Below are 20,813 nucleotides of genomic sequence, written 5' to 3' on the forward strand. Positions count from 1 at the left end.
ATTTTCTTGGGATTACTTATTTGTGCAGGATGTTTGTCAGCGTTCAGAGTTTCTTTAAATTTTTACAACAACCATTTAATATGTTGCTTTACGCATAGACTTGTTAAGAAAATATTTTTGTTTGAGCATGTTTTTTTCGAGGAAATATATAATATTTTTGACTCAAATACAAAGACAAATAAACAACGTTTCGTGGTCACTACATAAAACTTTTCTGTATTCCAAACATTTCATAATTCCATTATTAACATTTATTATATATATATATATACGAGGGCTGCTATATATATTTCTGGCCTAATAATGAAAATACGAATATTTATCAACCAAAATGGTTTTTTTTTTTCGGTCGATTGCTGTTTTGTGCTGTTTTGTTTCGGACTCATACGCATACATCCATGATTCGTCACCTGTGACGATCTTATAAACGTCTTTTGAAGCACCGCGATCGTATTTTTTCAGCATTTCTTTACACCAATCCACACGAGCCTTTTTTGAGCGATTGTCAAATTGTGCGGGAACGTTGTGCAAAACGTTCTGAGTGATGTTATGCTAAAAAATGTCAAACTTTCCAATGGAAATGTCAGATTGCACCTGGCAACACTTAGTGTTGCCTAGGCCAACCAGCTATATAGCAGCCCTCGTATTATCTGTATTATATATATTTGTATTTTTGTTTTTTTTATAAATTAGAATAATATATGGCTGAAGTGTGCTCCAGCAAATTTTGTGCGATGATAAAATAGTGACTTAAATTTCCATTCCATGTTGATAATATCAGTTAATTAATATATTAAAAATAATTATATTATATATATAATAATTTTAAATTAGTCGCGTCATTACACATTACTTGTGTAATTTATCCTAAACTAAATTCAGCTGATCTAATATAGTGTAATATTCATGCAATTTATACTATTAACTCTAGTTTATTGTTCATCAATAACACTATTTAAACACGGAGAGTTTACCAATACGAAATATTTCCTTTATCTCGATTTAATTGGCCACTAATAACAGTACTTTCAAATACGGAGTATACCAAATCGAAAAAATTTCTTTAACTTGAGCTTATCGGTTAGTAACAGCACTAGTTACAAATATAGAGTATACTAATTCAAAAAAACTCGAGTGTTTTCGCCACTAATAACTCTACTTACAAACACGCAGTTTACCAATAAGAAAAATGTCCGTTAACTCGAGTGCATTGGCCACCAATAACGCTATTTAAACCGTTGTAGAACGTGTCTCTTGTGCGGAAATATTATGTCTCTATAGTTCATCATATCACTTATAATTCAGGTGTATTGTTATTTATTTAAATTATTTGTATTCAAGCAAATGCAAATGCTTGAAGTGCCACTACGCAGGGAATACCGTATATTAATTAAAAATTTCCATCAGATGAATAAAAGATTCGATAAGTTTTCTGTCCTGTACGCAACCGTACGCCATGAATTATTTGACCTTACCGTCTCCGTTGACATCAACTGTCATTTCATTTTCTGATTTAATTAATGTTGCTCATACGCCCCATGTGGCTGTGCCAAAAGTAAATTTTTAATACACTTAATTGCGCAACTTTTTTTCCACCACGAAAATAAAGAACATTTCCCCGGTGAGGCATGCTCATTAAAAGTAAAACTGAAAATACTTAAACTCCCAGTTGCTTTGTGGAATCTCCGGCCACTCAGCGCCTTTGATCTGCTCAATTTCCCACCATTGTCGTCTCCATATATCTACATATGGTATATGCGCGAGTGTGCGTTTAAAATCACGGCGTCGACAACAACGTAACTGTTAACGAATTGCGTGCACAAACACACACACACAAATATATGCATATTTACATGCATGAACAGCACATTAAACCAATACACTTTGTAAATGCAAACAATGCGTTTTTTATAGCACACATATATACATATGTACATGTAGGAAAGTAAAGCGAAGGGCGAAATTTTCATAAACCACTTGAGGCAGCAGCCAAAACGAAATTAAAAGCAAAAAAAAAAAAAGCCGTTACATATAACAGAAAAAGCCATAACAGTGCGGAAAATTCAAAAATGCAAATTAAACGAAGAAAAGATGACGCTACGAAAATATTTGCGAAAATTGCATATGAGAGAGCCGCCAAGGCTTGAATGCCGCGGACCTGTGCCATCAATATTTCCCCGGAGTCGAACAACAAGCCACACAAGAGCAGTCCAGTGGCTGAAAGCCGTTCATGGTAGAATATTTGGGACACACACACACACACATATATATTCATATGCCTCATATGTGCATGGCTGTTTGCGTGGAAACATAGTTGTTGGCTGATGCTGCTTGTTGATGTCGCGATGTTTGTGACAAAGCGTAGCATTTACTGGCAATTTAAATATTGATATTGCGCGGAAAATCATACTCACATCCATATATGGCATGTATGTGCCGCTTGACTGACTGCTTGCCTATCATAAGCGTGGCGGTGGCAGCAGTACACACAAGCGGGTAAAACACTTGCTTACTAGTGGCGTAGGCGTAAGTGTTTCAACGCGCAAAACGAAGTTTCCGTTAACTTTTCTCTTTTCATTTTTGGAAAATATGAATTCTTTATATACCCTAAATGTAGTTTTTGGTAGCGCATTTTATAGGACTGATACTATTTTATAGGCACATGATCTTCATTGTTTTCGAAAGTCAGAAGTTGGAATATTTTAATTAATTTTTATAAATTAATATTTTAATATTATAATTTATTATTTAGTATTACTTTTATATGTTTGTGATTCAAGCTCTTATATTGTTGCGACACGACTTATTATATCCATCTGACTTACCTATAGAATGACAAATATAAATATTTTGACAACAGGTTTTCTAATTGAGGACAATTGACAGGCCTGTCAATGTTTAACAGTTAAGCTGAAATCATAGGTTGTCCATGAAGCAAAATATACAGTGTGTTTCCAAACTAATCGCATATTTGACACACTACTCGGATTATGTACAATTTTCATGTTGTCAAATTTAATGACAAAGTTTGACATTACATTTTTATCATCAAGAAAATTTGTTCAGTTAGAGAGGAAACGAGCGGTAAATTTCAATTTATGCGTTTTGAAACACTTCACTGATTATGCACAATTTTCATGTTGTCAAATTTAATGACAAAGTTTGACATTACATTTTTATCATCAAGAAAATTTGTTCAGTGATGAGGAAACGAGCGGTAATTTTTCATTTTAATGACATTTCATACAAGTAAACGCTTTTCACTGGATAACTTAAGTTCCCTGCTTTTATTTGCTCAGCGACGATTGTCATTAAATTTGATACAGGTTGTGCATGAAGTAAAAAACAGAGTTTTTCAAAATTAACCCACTACACTTATTTTGAAACATTATGACGATTGAGCACGATTTTGATTATGTCATATTTATTGACAAAGTTTGACATTACAATTTCATCATCAAGAAAAATTTGTTCAGATGCCATTGAGCGACCAATTTTAGTTTTTGTGACATTTCACACAAATATGCGTTTTTCACTTTAAATGTCATTAAATCGAAAAATATGCAAACCAGAAATTACATTCAATACTTAGACTACAGGTATACTAGTATACTCATACTATATTACTTAGACCCGCTTCTTTTGACGTCGAGAAACGTTTTTAATGTAATTTTATCTGAGCCTGAGAAAAAAAGGTCTTCTGGTTTCAAAAAATCCTGTCAATTTAGTGAAGGCTGTTTGATTTCTCTTAAATCTATTTAAAAGTTTTTATAGAAATTAAACATTTTTATGGAAAAACGAGTACTATCTTATAAAAAACATTCTTCGAAGACGGTTTTGGTTTTCTTTAAGGAACCCCGAAAATATTGACACAGTCTAAAGCGATTTTTTCACAAAAAAGTAAAACTTGTCGTTAATATTTTAAAATAAAATCTAATTGTCACTTCGCAATTCGAGTCGTTTTCAGAAGCATTTGCTGCTGTGTACGGTATTTAACCCTTTTCATAATCGCTTGCAGTGGCGCCCTTCCTTCTTTTGTTTTCCTCCATATTTTCCTCTCGATTTAATTTCATTGGCAACCATATAAAATTTAAACGTTTACTTTTAATTAAATTTTTGGCATGAATTGGTAATTAAATTTTATGGGTAACCTTTGCGCAGGCGACAAGTGAAAGTATTGAAAGTATATTGCTTACAACCATCGCTATAGCGATGTGTAAACGGTAAATAAATATGTGCATATGCGGCAGTGTTCTAGCCAAATTACCAGTGTAGCCATGTTCGATTGTGTAAGTGTGTAGAATCGAAATTCCGAAATACTAACGCAACATTTTGGTGTCAGCAGTTGCCTGTAAACGGTTGAAATATGTTTATTATATATGTATGTGTATAATTAAATAAATATAAAGATATATAAATATTAATTGTTATCTCAAAGTCCTTTCACCACCATGTTTCCGGATAGCTAAGCATTGAATTTTTCTTAAAAATCTTATATGGCTTCAAAAATAAGTTTTTTCTGTTATTGTTGTTGTTTCATTTAACTAAATTTAGTTAAGTTTGCTATATTTCTTAGTTTTTATCACTGATCTAGAAAACAGTCATCTCTTAAATCGATAGTTTTTTTAGAATTATAGTCTATACTGTAAGAAAAGTTCTACTGGCTTTCTTTTGTGATTTCTTTCTACTATCCAATGAACCACAGTAGTCTTCTAGTAGGCCAAACCGATACTTTATTGATTCACTATTTCTAATTCAATTTTTTCGCACATGTATGTAATATTATAAGTGCTCAAGTATATGTTAATACGAAAATGGATATGTGTGTGTGTATGAACCGTACAACAATGGTCCTCCTGTGCTTTATAAATCAGTCGAGTTGCGAGGCCAGCAACTGGGTCACTTTCACTTTGGTTATTTTCGACCTAATTATAGACCGAATTATCCAGCATATTTGCTGATATTAACCTCTTTACGCTACTGTCGGCAACCGTTGTTGACTTTAGGACCTTCATTTACCACACATTGTCCCGCACACATATACACATACTCGTACATATACATATGGTATGGTACTGTACATGGGCAAGCTGATTGTCTGGCGATTTTTCGCCGTCGTTTGTTGTGGTAATAGCTGTGCAAACCGTTATTATTAAGCCTTGTTGGTGTTGTTGTTGTTACTGATAACTATTTTGGTCTCTTGCCATTACGTTATTCCACATTTAACGCTTACACATCGTTTTTCGGCGTTGAATCGTGTGTATATATATATGTATATACATGTATAGAAGATATATATATATATATATATATATATATATGCTTGTATGCATGTATATATTTATAGGTATGTATGTACGCAATTGCGTATATGTGTATATAAGTATTCATGTATATATTTGCTACTTCCACACAATTTTCTATCTCTTCCACCTCTGCTTTACGTTTCACATCTGTTGTAGTTGTTGCAATAATTAGAAACTAATTCTCCAAACAAATTGTTGCCACTCTTAAATGCCACAAACAAAATATATTAACTGCACATATAAACATGCGAATAAGTATATATCCATATAACTATAACTTCTATACACATATACATACATAGATACGCACATGTGTGATTTCGCACACACATATGTACATTTGCACTTACATGGACGAGTTCATTTTGGCTGCATTAAATTAATGATCTGGCTCATTTGGGCGAAGGTGATAAAGTAAATGGCTGCTTGCCTAAAGGGTTCGCCAGGGATTAAGTGCCGGCATATCGAAGCACATACACACACGCATACATAAATGCTTTTAAATTAGCGCTGGTTTCCTACTTCACTTTTAGTCCTGCGATATATCTACTTGTGTGCTCATATAAATTGGTCTGCTATTCTCTGCAAGAATTTAGGTTAATAGCAAAAATCTCTACTATTCAGTTTATCTGCTCCAATTTTTGTTGCTGCTTTTGTAGAGGTGCTAATGTATTTGTTTGAAATTGATTTGCTGGTGATATTTGTGTAACGTATTTAAGCTAATTGCTCTAGAAGCATAGTTTCAGGCAGAAAAATATATATATGAAATATATGTATTTACAAAATATTTGAAAAGAATTTGTAGAATGAGTTTTCGGTAGCTATTCAAAAAAGAAACATGGAGTCGATACTAATTTCTATGAAAACAAAATTTGACAAAATGAAAAACCGTTAAGGAATTAGAAATGGTAATAATTACATGACCAGATTAGTTGCATGGGGAACTAATCTTAGAACTGGAAGTGACATTTGAAACTATTATGGCAATTTGAGAATTTTCCCCAGCCATCATTGCTTAAGGGGTTACATCCACTGGTGGATTTTTTTGCTTATATTTGTACGTACAGACCATATAAAGGGTATATATAAATGATCAGCGTGATGAGCTGAGTAAATTTAACCTTGCTCGTCTGTCCGTCGCCGGAATTTTTCACCCAACCTTCTGAGATATACATGTGCAGTAATGAGCTATTTTATTTATTTTTATAAGCTAACCTGGCTTAATTCGCGCTAGCCTACATTCTATATAGTATTGCAAAAGAGATCTTCCAGGGATTATAATATTGACTTTCATATAATACAGATGTTCGAATAAGTGACATTTTATAAATTCTCTGAATTTATCAACGTACAAATCCTTGAACCTGTTGTATGAAAAAGGTTTCTAGTAAATTATTTGGAAGTACATTTTTTATTCTTATTTTACCTACAATTTTAAATTTAACCTAAAATTTACTAACTGAAATCAGCTTTGGCTAATAAGAGCCGGCCGCTACTCTGACGCTTATCAATATTTCTATGGAATTATTAGGTCAGCACTAAAACTAACACAAAAAGCGCACACACAGTTATGGCAACAAATGTGTATTAAATAAGTGCTAGCAGCTGCTGCTAGACCTCGTTGTCACATTTGGTTATAATCCAGGGGCCCCCCAGGTAGCCAGATATATATCTGTAGTTAGAAATATTTGTGTGTGTGTGTATGTGTGCCCGCAGCCACAAAGTGCACAAATGCAAATAGCGGTCTTAAAATACACACACATAGGTATATATAAATATAATCGTATATTAGGGTGGGCAAAAAAAAAATTGTTTTCTCTTTCGCTTCGCTCTTCAAGTATGCGCTCTTAATTGTAGCGGAGAGGTCTTCCGAATCAAAAAAATTTGCTTTACCTGTCTTATATTTTTATATATTATATCATTAAAGTTTCTACAAAATCTATGAAACGGGACCTTTTTTCAAGTAGTTGGAAGCGACATATGATTTTTTCTATCTGATGATAAGAAAAAAATTGAAAACAAGAAACCGGAGGACGATTCGGTTACAATTTAGTGCTCATACTTGGAGAGCCTTTCTTAGAGGTGTCTACCAACCAATTTTTCAAAGTACGGAGGTGATCCACCCTTATATATGGTAAATAAATAGTAAATATGTGGCAACCACTAAAGAGCTCCACATAAATATGCATATATGTGTGGGTGTGCAAATAAGCCCAAGGCTTGGTTTTGTGTGTATATTTGTTGAAATCGGTGTTCGATTTATATAACTACTTGTATATGGAAGTGTGTGGTCGAGTGTGCGGCTGTGGTATGTGCGAGTGTTTACTCATTGTTTAATGAATATGTTGTTCATTTGTTTGCGTTTCGGTGGAAGCTGTTGTGCTGTACTAACCCATCGATATTGATATGAGTATGTGTGTGCTTACTGCAACTTATGCACGATGTATACATGTATTTGCATTAGGGTGGTCATTAAATGTGGAAAGAATGTTTTTAAATCCCATTTGACAGATTTGCTTTGAATCTTCAAAATTTCCACCTAGGTTTGTTATTTGATATCTTTGATCAAACACTTAGTGATTTGAGGTCGATACTGGTATAAATTGATTCTTTAAGGACTACCGTAAGTTATAGACACCGCAAAGATTTTGATGTGTTTGTTTTGTGTTGATTCAAAATGAGTGGATTTGAACTTTATGCATTGGCTAGTCAAAAATTTTAAGTTATAGAATACATTTTTTTCCCGAAAGTATTACTCCTTCGTCATAGATAATATTTAAAGTAAGATAGTTATTGTCGGTCCCCTCTTTCAAATTGGATTTTTATGCCGTAAGTTGCATATTGGACTCATAATTTTAAGTTGGTTGAATTATATTGACCCCAAGTTCAGAATATTTCAGTTCCAATCCAATTCCTCTTGCAACAATTCTCTCATACAACCCTCATTAATGCAAAACATGTTGCAGAGGGGTATTAATAGTGTTGTTAGTGCAACTATCTGTACACCGTCATCTTTATATACAAGCATATATATACATATTTATACATATGTACATACATATTTAAGCCTAATTTTGGTTAGGCGTTGCGCTGCTAAAAGTGTCCTTCCCAGAGGCTGTTTAATTAGGTCGAGTGCGAGTGGATTTCTGTGTTTGTTAGCTATCTGGATGGTGTTAACAAATATGGATATATAGACATACATAATGGTAGCCTGAAACAAGCGTAATATGGGGGCAAAAACAGAGAGCTGATTATTTCAATGGCAAATTAGTATCACTAGCTTATCTCGATTAACATCACACAGTAAAAGTGAGAGAGATGGCATGCTGTAGAAACCTTTTTGTTCTGAAACTACCAAAGCAGTCCCTCTGTGCTGCGTATAAAATTATATTAATTTGCCGCTTCGGTAATAATTTATTTATTTGATTTTATATGGCATATTTATACATTTCTTCGTCTGTTGTTGAAGATGCAATATTTTCAATACTACTTCTATATTGTGAATTTGTAAACTGGCTTCAAATATTTTTTTAATCTATGTAATGGGTGAGCTTTTGAGGCTTACCGCCGCGACAGAGATAATAGTAGATCTATCTAATACAACGATTTCTCCCATTTTTGATAGAAAAATTAAGTATGAAATAATGAAATCGTCTTTTCCAATATCAGAGTCACCTCAGAAGAACTTCTAATATTTTTTATAATAATTACTAGAACAGTTCGGTTAAATATTCCACTAGGAAATAGTGATACAGGTACATATTTTAATGTTAATGTTAAATTTTCGTGTCCTGCTGATATCGAAGAGTTTCCGAGTTAAAATTTTACTGAACTTATGACAGCCTTATTGAATATCTTTCGGCATTTATAGGTTGACTAGGATCACTTAAAACTATTTTTAATCAGGCATTTTCTTTTCTCTTGTTGAATATCTAGAGCTGATTTCTAAGCGTTTTCGACTCGAAATATAGACTGAGACCTATAGGCTTAATATTTTCAAATATGCTAGAAGTCAGACCTTATCTTGCCGAAAAGTAAGTATAAGTGATTTGCTGCCTTTACATATTGACTTCCTTGTATAATCGATAATTTTGTCATTAGTGCGAGATTTCTGGATGGTTCGATGTTTAAGGCACATAATACTTATTTTTGGTAAAGAAACTTTTGAATTGAAAAATTATATAACGGAAAAAATTAATACTCGTATAATAAACAACCACTTCTTAAATATCACGACGTCAACACCACGTAGTGAATTTCGGGTATAACTACTAAAATCTGTATTGAATAATACTCAGTTAGTTTTGCTCCAACTTCTTGATAATAATATAATATTTATATAAAATAAAAATGAAGCTCTCTAATATGTCCTTATTACTAAGGTTAGTTGTTTAGTGAATACCTCGCAGACAAGGTATACCAACTGAACATATAGACAAGCTGCTATTAGATATGATTGCGTAGTCTTCTGCTCTTCATACAATACCCTTTGGATTTTCATCATTGCGGAAGTAGAAAACCGACATCGATTGCTTGAGCATCTAACTCGTAGTTAACTTCAGTTAAAGCGGCGTTCACATATAACCACAGTCGGCACTAAAATGGTAACATTTCAAGCGCTAAACCGACAGACCATGAAAATGATTTTCCCTTGGCCATAAATAAGCTTAATTCATAGAAACGCAGCAAAAATTAAAAAATAAAATACACTTACTTACTTTGGCTTGCCGCAATATGGCAACCACAAACAGCTTACACCAAGAGCGCCACAATTTGTTGGCTGATAGTCAGCCAGTAAAAGAGAACGCAAAACCGAAAAGAAAGGGGGATGTCTAACAAAAAATTAGCAAAAAAAGTTGCTTAAAATAACTCAACTTCCGCTTCCGTGATTGGCAACGATAATAGTGGTCTTTAACTGTAGCCTTTTAGTCTCGTCTTTTTTTCAACTTTTTTATGAGCATATAACTCAACTCAATTTGTATATTTGCTGTTGTCTTTCTTTTTTGTTTCCATTTTTTTTGTTTTAATTTTTATAAGCGATGGCACTGCAGTTAAATGAAGTTGGAAATATACTTCCTGCTGTTCTGTACTTATGCACAGCACGAGCACACCTAACCTCTTTCGCTTGACGAAATGCGCCAAAGCTAAATGAAGACAAACGAAAGAAGAGGAGCGTAAGAACTCGAGCGAAATTCATAACTTGCCGTTAAAGTTAATTGCAAACAATTCGCGTGCATAGAGCGCCAAGTGCCTAAATATATATATAAATATATAGGTATATAATGTGTATATATCCCTAAAAAGTAATTCAGAGTTATCTATGTATGCTAGAATATTAAATAGCCGCTCATATTTGTCGAATGCAACAGTTCAAAGGAGTGTACAAGTATGAGTGATTGGCAGAAGAGCGCGCTTTTCGCTTGAAACTCACTCGCAAGTACTTGCCGCTACGAGTGCTTGTAACGGTATTAGATGCCGCAAGTCTCTGTACAAGCATGACACAAGTGCCATCGTCCTTTCGTGCTCGTTACTTCGTAAAAAGTAACTGTGACTTGCTGCTGTTGCTCTAAAATGTTTTCCTTTGTGCGCGAAATGGGTTTTGGCAGCGTTACAAATGTCGGCTTCAAAAACCGGCAATTTCCGCAGGATGTATAACGCTATAACATACAAACTGTCGCACTGCACAAATACGCCGCAAAACAATTGCATTTATGTGCGATAAACGTTCACATTTCTCAACTCGATAGCCATTTATGAGCTGTTGGCATGCGTGGCCGCCGCAGTTAGGGAGGAGGTGACTTCGCAGAAATGCGGAAAGTCCTTAATGTAACGACTGAGTAGCGGCTGGCGGTGTGCGGCATATTGAATATTAAAGTTCGACAACACTCTAACCATGACAAATGTTGAGCTACTATTACTTACCAAATAAAGTAGCCCATGAAAGAAAGTTTACAAGTTCACAACCGATAAGATCTAGAAAAACATTAAATTGAAGTTTTTTTTTTGGCATAGTTAGAATGATTCGATTTTGGTCAAATATACAACAACACATACAATAACTTGTTGCCATTTTGAAGGTAATTTCATAATGCCACTCTCATTGAATCTCCTCGTCAATATTGGCAGAAAACTAGGACAGTAGATTTTCAGAAACTTCTTTATAGGCGAATTGCTATCTCGCTAAATCATTCTCAGTATACAGGATCAGGTAGTAATCTAACCGGATCAGGTAGTAAAACCGGACTATAAGGATAAGGAAGAGAGAACACAATTATTCTCGTATTGGCTAAATCTGGCCGCTTCTAGGTGATAGCTTTCTTCAAATAATCTAATGGTATGGAAAGGAAATTCGGTCCATCGTGGTGTACCCATACATCTTATTTTTGTATCCAGCCTTATCTTAACGTTATACGATTACACAAATACAACGAGAATAACGGATTACTAAAGCAATACCTGGAAAAAATATGAATTTATTTATACTAGATAGTATACTTCCATTTGCTTGATAGCCTATGTAAAAAAGTCGAAAATGAAAGTAAAACGAGGCTCAATCGAAGCTGGGACCAAGCTCTGTTATTAATATAATTATGAACTTTTGAAACACATTTTTGAGATATGAAAAACTTTGAATATTTCAGAGTGAATCGAGGAAAGACTCAATCACAGATTCCAAGCTTCACCTAACGCAGCGAAATAACTCTTTTAGTCTTTGGGGACCCACACGAACCTTAAAGGAGCTATGAATTTACCTACGACGATATCATCGAATTCACTCTTGAACTAGATAAAATGTATGCGTTTATTATACAATTTAGTATTGGAGTCTATATATCGTTTTCAACTGAGTCATCGTCTTAACAAACTTTTGAAGACATGGGTCTTCATTGTGCTAAGAATGATCTTTGGCACAAGTTTTTCAGAAAATGTATTATTCTTCGACCTAATTCGTCACACATCTCTTATAAAATTTCAATTTTGTTGTAATTACTCACACTTATTGTAAACTAAATGTGACCCCAAAACTTTATTAAAAATAAAAATTTCGATTTCAATCATTTAAAGTTGTAGAGTTAAATGAACTAAATGTGATGCGTAATTCCAACATTATGAAGTTATACCTATGATTATGATATGATTACTTCACATTGCTTCAATGTAGGCGGCAACCGACGGGTATTGTGTAAAAATTGGATTTCTGGGCGTGTTTTCCATTTGCAGCCTTTTGTGCTGATGGCTCATGAAATGAACAATACTGAATGCTGCTGCCATTCAATGGCAATCGCACGAAAATACGCCAAAGTTTCCTAGTTCGAGTTCGCTAACGCAACACGTTTGTAAAGATCCTAGCTAGCCCAACGCCTACGCATAGGCTAAGTATACCCCCTATACACCAACACTTTCGCGCACGCGCTGGCTTGCCACCCGCCATTTAAAATTTGCAATTTCGTTTCTATTCAAACGTTTACTGTTGTTGGACTAATGCAACTTCACTGCCACTATTTGACTTTGCCGTTTCCTCTCCGCCTGCGCACCACTCCGTGCTATTGGCGCTCGAAATTAGCGATTCAATGAAATGACGCTTTAAATAGCTGCAAACTTTTTAATGCGTTGCCTACGTGCAACACTCATCGACAACGAGCCGTGGGCGCCTATCTCCAGCGCAGAACGCGGCGCCTTGCATGCTCACTGAACGCCACTCTATGCACTTGCCGCACTGCACACTTGTTTTATGGTATTTGCTTTTGGCAATTGTTGCCACAGCATTGGTGTTGCACTGCCATTGTTGAGGATTTTATTGGTGTTTTTGTTGCAACTTTCGCAGCAATAATTTTTGGCAAAATTCTTGTTGTTTGCTCAATGGCGCGTCTGGTCCGGCAGGACTTTCTCCTGCCGGTTGGCGCTGCAGCCGTTGACCTTACTCTGCTCTTAGCGATGTTGTTTGTTATTTTACGTTTTGTTGTTGTTGCGTCGTTGAATTCTTGCATTTTCGTGCTTATGCATTGCAATTGCAATAGTTTCATAGAAGTTTGCACTTACCGTTAAGCGCGCGCTCGCGAAAAACATTTACGTTTCATGGTTAGTTAGACACGAGGTCCCTGACGTCGGCGTCAACGCTATTGGTGGACTTTTACGTTTCATTAATTTTTAGCAAAAAGTTGCTGCTTTAATTTTCTACTAAGTTTGTACATAAATTGTGAATTTGGAAATATTTAGAGTTGGTTGCATTTTAATTATGCGTAAACTTTAAGTGTTTTTCAATAAACATTAAATTGGTCGCCATAATTTCGAAACTCTCTCAAATTATTAGTGATATGTTTGTGCGCTGTAACTTTTAGTGGTAGTAGGACAGGTCATTTAACAATGTCGTTAAGACTTTTGTAGATTCAAATAAAAAGGGTTATCGAAAAAGTTTTCAGATGAAATTTACGACAACTGTATGGAATTGGGTTAAAAAAAATAAATTGACCTAAATTTCAAAAGCATCTGTTTAACATTTTTTTTTTTAAATCTTCAAAACTACAAACTTTCGCAATAATCGACGAAGAGCTTTAAGCTCGGGTACGGTGTTGGTTTTCGTACAATTTCAAATCAATAATTTAAATAAGTTCAATATTCTATAAACGAATGAAGGGTGGAAGTAATTTCCGAATATGCTTAAAGCTCGAAAGCGTCATTATATTGTATAAAGTTTGTGTTGATCTTTGAGTAAAATTTATGGTGCAGTTATTAATGTTTATAGAAATACACAATCATTTTTGAACATCCTGTAGTCGCGGAAACAACGAATATTAATTTCCGGAGTTCAAAATATTTCGATGATTCCATTTTCTTAAAGTATACATTATTCGTTGTTGGTAGTGCAGTGTTAAAATTATAGACACTTTCCCATAATTTATGAACGCCTGGTAAACCCGTGAGGTTGCTTTACTACTTTACTGCGGTTGTACTGGGAGTAATATTTCAACAGTTGAGAAGTATTTTGCTTGATTTCTTGTTGTTTTCAGGGCAGAGTATCGCTTTGCACTTCATTGCCGGTTTAGTCTGAAATTTGCTGCCGCTTTATGCTCGCTTGGTATAACTGGTTAAGAATAGAGTTTTGCTGCCATTGAAAATGGCCAAAATAATCGCTGAAAGGCGCTGCCGCTTGAAAGTATAACCTGTTGGCAATGCAGGGGAACACATTTCTGGGTAACTTCTGCTATTTTATGAGCATCTAGCTTAAATCACAAATAGTGGCGTTTGTGTTATTTTTTTTCTAATCAGCACTTACTTATCTTTCAAACGCTCTGGACGCTTTATTTGCAATCAGAACACGTCTTTGTTATTTTTTCTTTTAAAATATGTGTTTTATTTTTAAATTTTATTCGCATTATTTCATACCTAAATATACATACATCTAGCAATATAGCGTAAATTTAGTCCAAATATTATAATATCTCCTGCCTATGAGTGCGCGTATGTCATTGATTTACTCACACATCTATATCTACATATGTATATGTATATGCATGTGTATCGGTGTGTACGAGTAATATATATTTCGGGGTCAAATCTTACTTACTTATATATTGCATACAAATATACGAGCGACAGGCAGAAAACACACTCACATGTACATATATTGTATATAGTTGGTATGAGATAAAATTTGGTATACATATGTGCATGTATTTGGTATGTACTATAGTATATATATGTATGTTTAGTATATATGTATGTTGTTGAGTACTTTGTTTGAGAACTAAGGAAGTCTTGTCACTTTAAAGTTGAACCTAAACGTGCTATGCTGGTGTAAATTTGTTGTTGTTGTTGTTGCAAAATATTTTAGTTGTTGTGGTGTTGTGTTAAAAAAATAAATTTACATTGAATAATTGCGTATATGTATTTCTGTGTATTTGTGTGTGTTTCTGTGTATCTGCTTTTTATCTCGCGTTGATGAAAATTTTATTTCTTTCTTCTTCTTCAGCATTTATTTTATTGTATATTATTTTGCTTTTGTAATTTATAGCTTGCAATACATACATATACGAGTATATGGTACATATGTACGGCATGCACAGTTATCAGCTCAAACATTTATATGATTTGCTTATTTTATTTTATTTTATTTTATTCAAATTTAATTTTTGTTTTACTCATATTTATGTAGAAGGCATTTGTTTGGGTATATGTACTCCTCTAAAGCTAAATACATATATTTGTTATATATATATGTGTGTAATATGTATAATTATATTTACTTGTTCAAATTGATTTTGTTTTTCGCTATATATATATATATTTATTTTGAAAAATCTACTAAGTACATACTTATTGAATAGCTGAAATTAAGTTCACATCTATGCTATATATTTATATACTTAAACATTACTGTAATTCATTACATATATATGTGTGTGTGTACTGTTACTTAACGCTAGTTTTTGGAATTTTCATATTGCATTTGTGAAATGTGAAAATGTGTATTTTTGTTGATTTTGTTGCTGTTGTGTAAATGTGTGTTTGTGTGCTTACAAAGTATGTAATATATATTTACTCACATACATACATAGCCATACATATATGCGTCTGCTAGTTAAGTGAGCTTAAATAATGTCCTATATGATGTGTTATATACAGTTGTATATATATATACCGTTAAAATATTCGAGAAATTCTCTTAAAGCGAAAAAATAAAATACAATATATATTCATAGTCAAAACTTTGCCTTGAGATTATTTATATTTAACAAGTGAGATTCTTAAAAAATCAACTAACGAAATGATTGTCAAAATGTGAAAACGAGATTACTTTCTTTTCTTCTAAATGAAATCCTTGAAAATGAAAAATTCTTGAGCTTAACACATTGAGCTTTGTATACAGCTTAAGTATGGAATTTTTTAAGTTTATCATTTTTGTACACATACATTAATTGTTAAGCTATGTTTAGCGGCTAACTTGTTATATGCTTAACGCTAGCGAGAGTACAAAAATATGTTTGTTTGTGAGTTTTCATTCTTTACAAGTCAAAAACAACTTAAGTATAAAATTCAAATAATTAAAAAATAATAATTCGAGCATAAATTAAGCTTTTTCCTTAATTTATATAATTTAAAAATGAGTGTTTTTCCAAAATTTTAGCATAATTGTGATCGATAAAAGTTCCGAATTGCTTATAACAATAGAAGCCTAAAAGTACACTACATATTTTTCAAAGCAACAAACAAAAAGGAAAGTGAAACGTGCATATTGTGAGCATAACGATCAATAAGGGCCTCCGAGCATTTAAAAACATATCGCCGTTTAGTATACCCCGTTTCTTCAACATTCTGTTATGCACTCCGCATTGTTTGTTGTGTATGATTAGCCTACTTTTAGTTATTGCAATTAGCAAATTTCGCGCTGTCGGGGTTTTATTCAATTTAAATCTTTAAAACTCATTCATAGCTCGGGTTCAGGTTCATCGAAACAAGAAATCGTCATCGAACTGAAACACTTCCGCCTTCTCCCTGTTCTATACATCACTCTGCTTGGCATTTGTATTGATAATAAAAGCGCCGTTAATGTGTCCATTCTGTGTCTTGCCGTTCATGTGATAATTGGGCGTCATGCCGTTCGTCATCTTGCCATTGGGTATAATGATCGCTGTTTGTGGCGTGCCACCATTCAGATGGGCTATGAGTGGATTTTTCGCCGCTATGGCAGGTGGTGTAGTAGGTGAGGGTGTTACAGGTGATGGTTTGATGAGTTCGAGCTTGTCATCGACCGAACTCTTCATTGCGGTCTTCTCCAAACCACCAGTCGGCTTTCTGCTAGGATGTGGCATGGCATAACGTAGTTTGTCCCAGAAGTATGGATCGCCCCATTTCAGATAGGTGTTGGTCTTTAGATATGCTTGCAGTTCGCTATCCAAATTTTCGATATTTTCAATGTCACTATAAATGATGACAATCAAACGATTGCGTTTCTCATTGAGCGCCGACTGATGAGCTGCACGGAATTCCATACGCGCCCACACGGATTCGATAAAGTTTTGTGACAATACAACAATGGTGCGTCTGGATTCATCCACTGAGCGTATAATCTGATCGGGTATGCAGCCACCAACAATGAAATCACGCACATGTATGCACAGCTTGAAGGGTATCGGACCGTGTTCCAATTGCGGCACGAGATAGTCTGCGATGAATGATTCATCTTTGTGTGAGTAGGAGACGAAAGCATCGTACTTCTTTTCCTTGTCCAACTCTTCCTCGGTAACGAACCACAGACACCAGTTGTGCGCATAGAGGAAAACTTTTATCTCTTGATTATATTTGTAGAAGAGCGCCACGCAGATGCCGATCAACAGACCCAACAATGCAATGCTGATGCCCATAGCAATTACCAAACCCATTTGTGTCGGACAGATATCCGCCACGGATATCTCTTTGAACCATTGAACATTCTGCGGCTTCATTGGATCTATCGCACAACGCATCTGATTGAAGTCACGCACCTTCAGTTTCTGCAATACCGTGGCACTCTGTGTGAACTCAAGTAAAGGTCTTGTCTCACAGTCGCAAAGCCACGCATTGTGCGACAGTAAAAGTGCTTCCATTGTGCTGCTGCTGTTCAGGTAATCTAAGACGCTCTCATTTAGGCGCTGTAGCATGTTGTGGCGCAGATCCAAGTATTGCAAACCCAGTGGCAAGTTGTTGGCTTCGATGGCACGCAACTGATTGCCGGCAGCGTGTAGTTGCTTCACATCTGCGTAACCCGTCGTGCTGCTAAGCGGCAATCTCATAAGATTGTTGTTCTCCACAAACAGTACAATGCCTTTAAGTAGTGGTTCGTGTGGGAGTGCGGGCAAGCGCGTCAAATTGCCATTGGAGCAATTCACCAGCAACATATAATCATGCGGACGTACCCAACAATCGCAGCCGCGTGGGCACCGTTTTTCGCTGGAGGCGCTATCATCCAATGGACACAGGAGCTCCATGTAACTCAGTTCCTCCATATGTTTACCCTGCAATGCGGTCGGACCTTCACACTGCAAATTCGACGTCAGCAACTCAATTTTATTCTCGAACTTGTCTTTGAACTCGTTGAAGATAAACTTTAAGAAGGGCAGCATAAGGCAGTCGCAGTGCAGCGGGTTGTCGTTGAGATCTATGCGTACAAGTCGGTTTGCGAAAGGCGCATCCATGATATGGATTGTATTGAAGCTGATTTCGTGTATGAGATTATGCGTGAGATTTACTTCGACGGGATGTTTGCTGAGGAACTGTAGATCTTGGTCATGGAATATGGTGATATTGTTGTAGCTGATGTCGAGTTTCTGCAGTTCGAGCAGCTGTGTCTTCCAGTCGTTAAAGATGTACATGATGGAATTGTTGCGCAAATTGAGCTGTTGCAGCTTGTAGAGAAATTGGAATGGTGAATTCGCATCGAACTCAGAGTTGCTGTACGCCGTGGGTTCGAGGATGGCGGCATGTGCTTCGGCGAGATCGATTTGATTATTCTCCAAATCCAAAAACTTTAAGTTGGCTGTGTCGCGGAAGGCGTAAATGTTGATTGTTAGCAAATTGTTATTGTCCAGCAGTAGTAGCTCGAGATTGACCAGTGGATTGAAAAGCTCGCTAAAAGCAATGCGATAAAGAGTGAATTTGTTAGCATATAGTAAACAGAAAGTGATGGAAAGCATTAATTTTCACAATTTTTAAGCTTACCTTGAGATTTCGCGTAGCTGGTTGTGTGACAGTTTAAGTTTCACTAGCTTTCTCGTGTTCTGGAAGAGACCATCAGGTAGTGTTTGTAGCCGATTATGCGACAGATCCAGATCGTACAATTCATGCTGATCTCTTAACAGTTGCTCGGGTAGCGTGGTCAACATGTTATCATTTAGCGTTAGATTCGCCAACTTATTTGAGTTTTCGAACAGATCTTCGGGTACGCTCTCCAGTTCGCAACTCAAACGCACTTCCTTCAAGTGCGATAAGTTGGCAAAAAGCTTTGATGGCAGTGCTATGAGCGCAACACGATTGTTAATCAAACGGAATTCCGTCAAATTTTTAGTATTGGAGAAGAGTCCAAATGGCAATTCTCGAATATGATTCGCACTTATATAAAGACTGCCAAGCTGTGTTAACGGTTGAAAGACATCTGGCGCAAAGGTCTCAATATTATTCGCGCTTAAATCGATGTCTGTCAGTGAAGTGGCATCCTCGAATACATCTCTAGTCAAATTGCGCAATTGATTACCCCACAAATTGAGATGCAACAACTTTTGCTGATTCTTAAATATGCCACGCGGTAGTGTTTTCAAATTATTGTGGCCCAGTTCGAGGAATGTCAAATTCTTGAGTGGTTCAAAAAGTTTCTCCGTCAAATTGACATTATTCGAGCGCAAATCTAACCAATTCAAATTACCCAAATCGGCGAACAAATCTTCCGGCATGTGTGTCAAACTATTTGAGCTAAAGCGCAGATGCGCCAAATTCTTGAGATCACTAAGGTGGTGCCGTGTCAAGTTCGCGCCCAACTCGCCGCTTTCGAACATCAAATAATTCACCTTTGTTATGCCCAAATGTTCAAAGAGGCGCGCTATGGGATCATGACCGGGCAGCGGACACTGACGGATCTGTACAATTTTGCTATCTCCAATCGACATGCTCGGCAATAAATTGTATTCGCGTGCATCCACGCGACCACAATCGATCTGTACATGTTCGCCCGGGCTAATTAGTAGGGTGAATTTGTGATTAAAGTCCATGGGCGGGCATTGGATTTCGTAGCGTGAGGGCATCGTCGAGCATTGACAATGCGAGTTGGCGCCCAAGTCGCGGCAGTTTTTCTGTGAGAAAACGGCTACAGTGGCGCCCGGCAGTTGACACACGGCAATGAATAAGGCGAGTGCGAACGTGAAGCATTGCTGCGTCGTAAAACGTGGACGCGGCGTGGAGAAACACCCGCTTGTGGCGGGCGGTATGTGTTGAAGCATTTTGGCGGCTTTTGTTGTTGTTGTTTGTGTGTAGCTTATCTTATGCAGCGTCCTTTTGCGTTTATATGGTTGGTGACTGAAGAAAGAGATAAAGGAAGCATTTCAGTAAGAAAATTTTTTTAATAATTTTATAAAATTTTTTATTAGCACTCACTCTTTCATTCAAATTGTTTATTACTAAGTATTTTAAAACTAAGCAGTTTATCGAAATTTTAAAATTCAAACAGAAAAAAATATATACGCATGCGCTTCTTCACTTGCAGCAGCGTTATCATCGAAAACACTTTCAAAACTGAGACTTCACTTGCTCGCGCTCCTCAGTCGCACCTTCGATCCTACCCATCTACCTGTTTGCCTTAACTGCAGAGCGAAATGTGCACAACACATGCTCGTGCAACTAACTAACTGTAGCCTTGAATATATTGCGTACATTTGTGTATATGTAAGTATATATGTGTGTATGTCATTAAAGGAAAACTCCGTAAGATATTTATTTCTGTTTGCTCATTTACCTGCTTGTCTCGCAAGTAATTTCCCAAGC

The 20,813-nt window shown here is 35.8% G+C and overlaps 2 protein-coding genes across 2 annotated transcripts in view; one reads left to right on the forward strand and one right to left on the reverse strand.

The window, feature by feature from the left end:
* Lerp (lysosomal enzyme receptor protein) overlaps window positions 1–20,813 on the forward strand; it is a 115,523-nt gene that overhangs the window by 60,657 nt on the left and 34,053 nt on the right. The window lies entirely within an intron of this gene.
* On the reverse strand, window positions 14,628–20,672 carry Tl (toll like receptor). Its single transcript, XM_014238591.3, has 3 exons — window positions 20,427–20,672; window positions 19,002–20,348; window positions 14,628–18,911 (listed from the first exon to the last, which is right to left on the reverse strand). Exons 1-3 carry the CDS (start codon window positions 20,432–20,434, stop codon window positions 16,805–16,807), a joined length of 3,462 nt encoding a protein of 1,153 aa, XP_014094066.2. The 5' UTR covers window positions 20,435–20,672; the 3' UTR covers window positions 14,628–16,804.

This window comes from Bactrocera oleae, chromosome 2 (assembly GCF_042242935.1).
Source record: "Bactrocera oleae isolate idBacOlea1 chromosome 2, idBacOlea1, whole genome shotgun sequence".
Lineage (NCBI taxonomy): Eukaryota > Metazoa > Arthropoda > Insecta > Diptera > Tephritidae > Bactrocera > Bactrocera oleae.

Excerpts from the sequence above, each read along its gene's own strand:
- Tl (XM_014238591.3), bottom strand. Across the intron at positions 18,912-19,001 it reads CAGCTACGCGAAATCTCAAG|CGAGCTTTTCAATCCACTGG; the intron begins GTAAGCTTAAAA and ends CATTGCTTTTAG.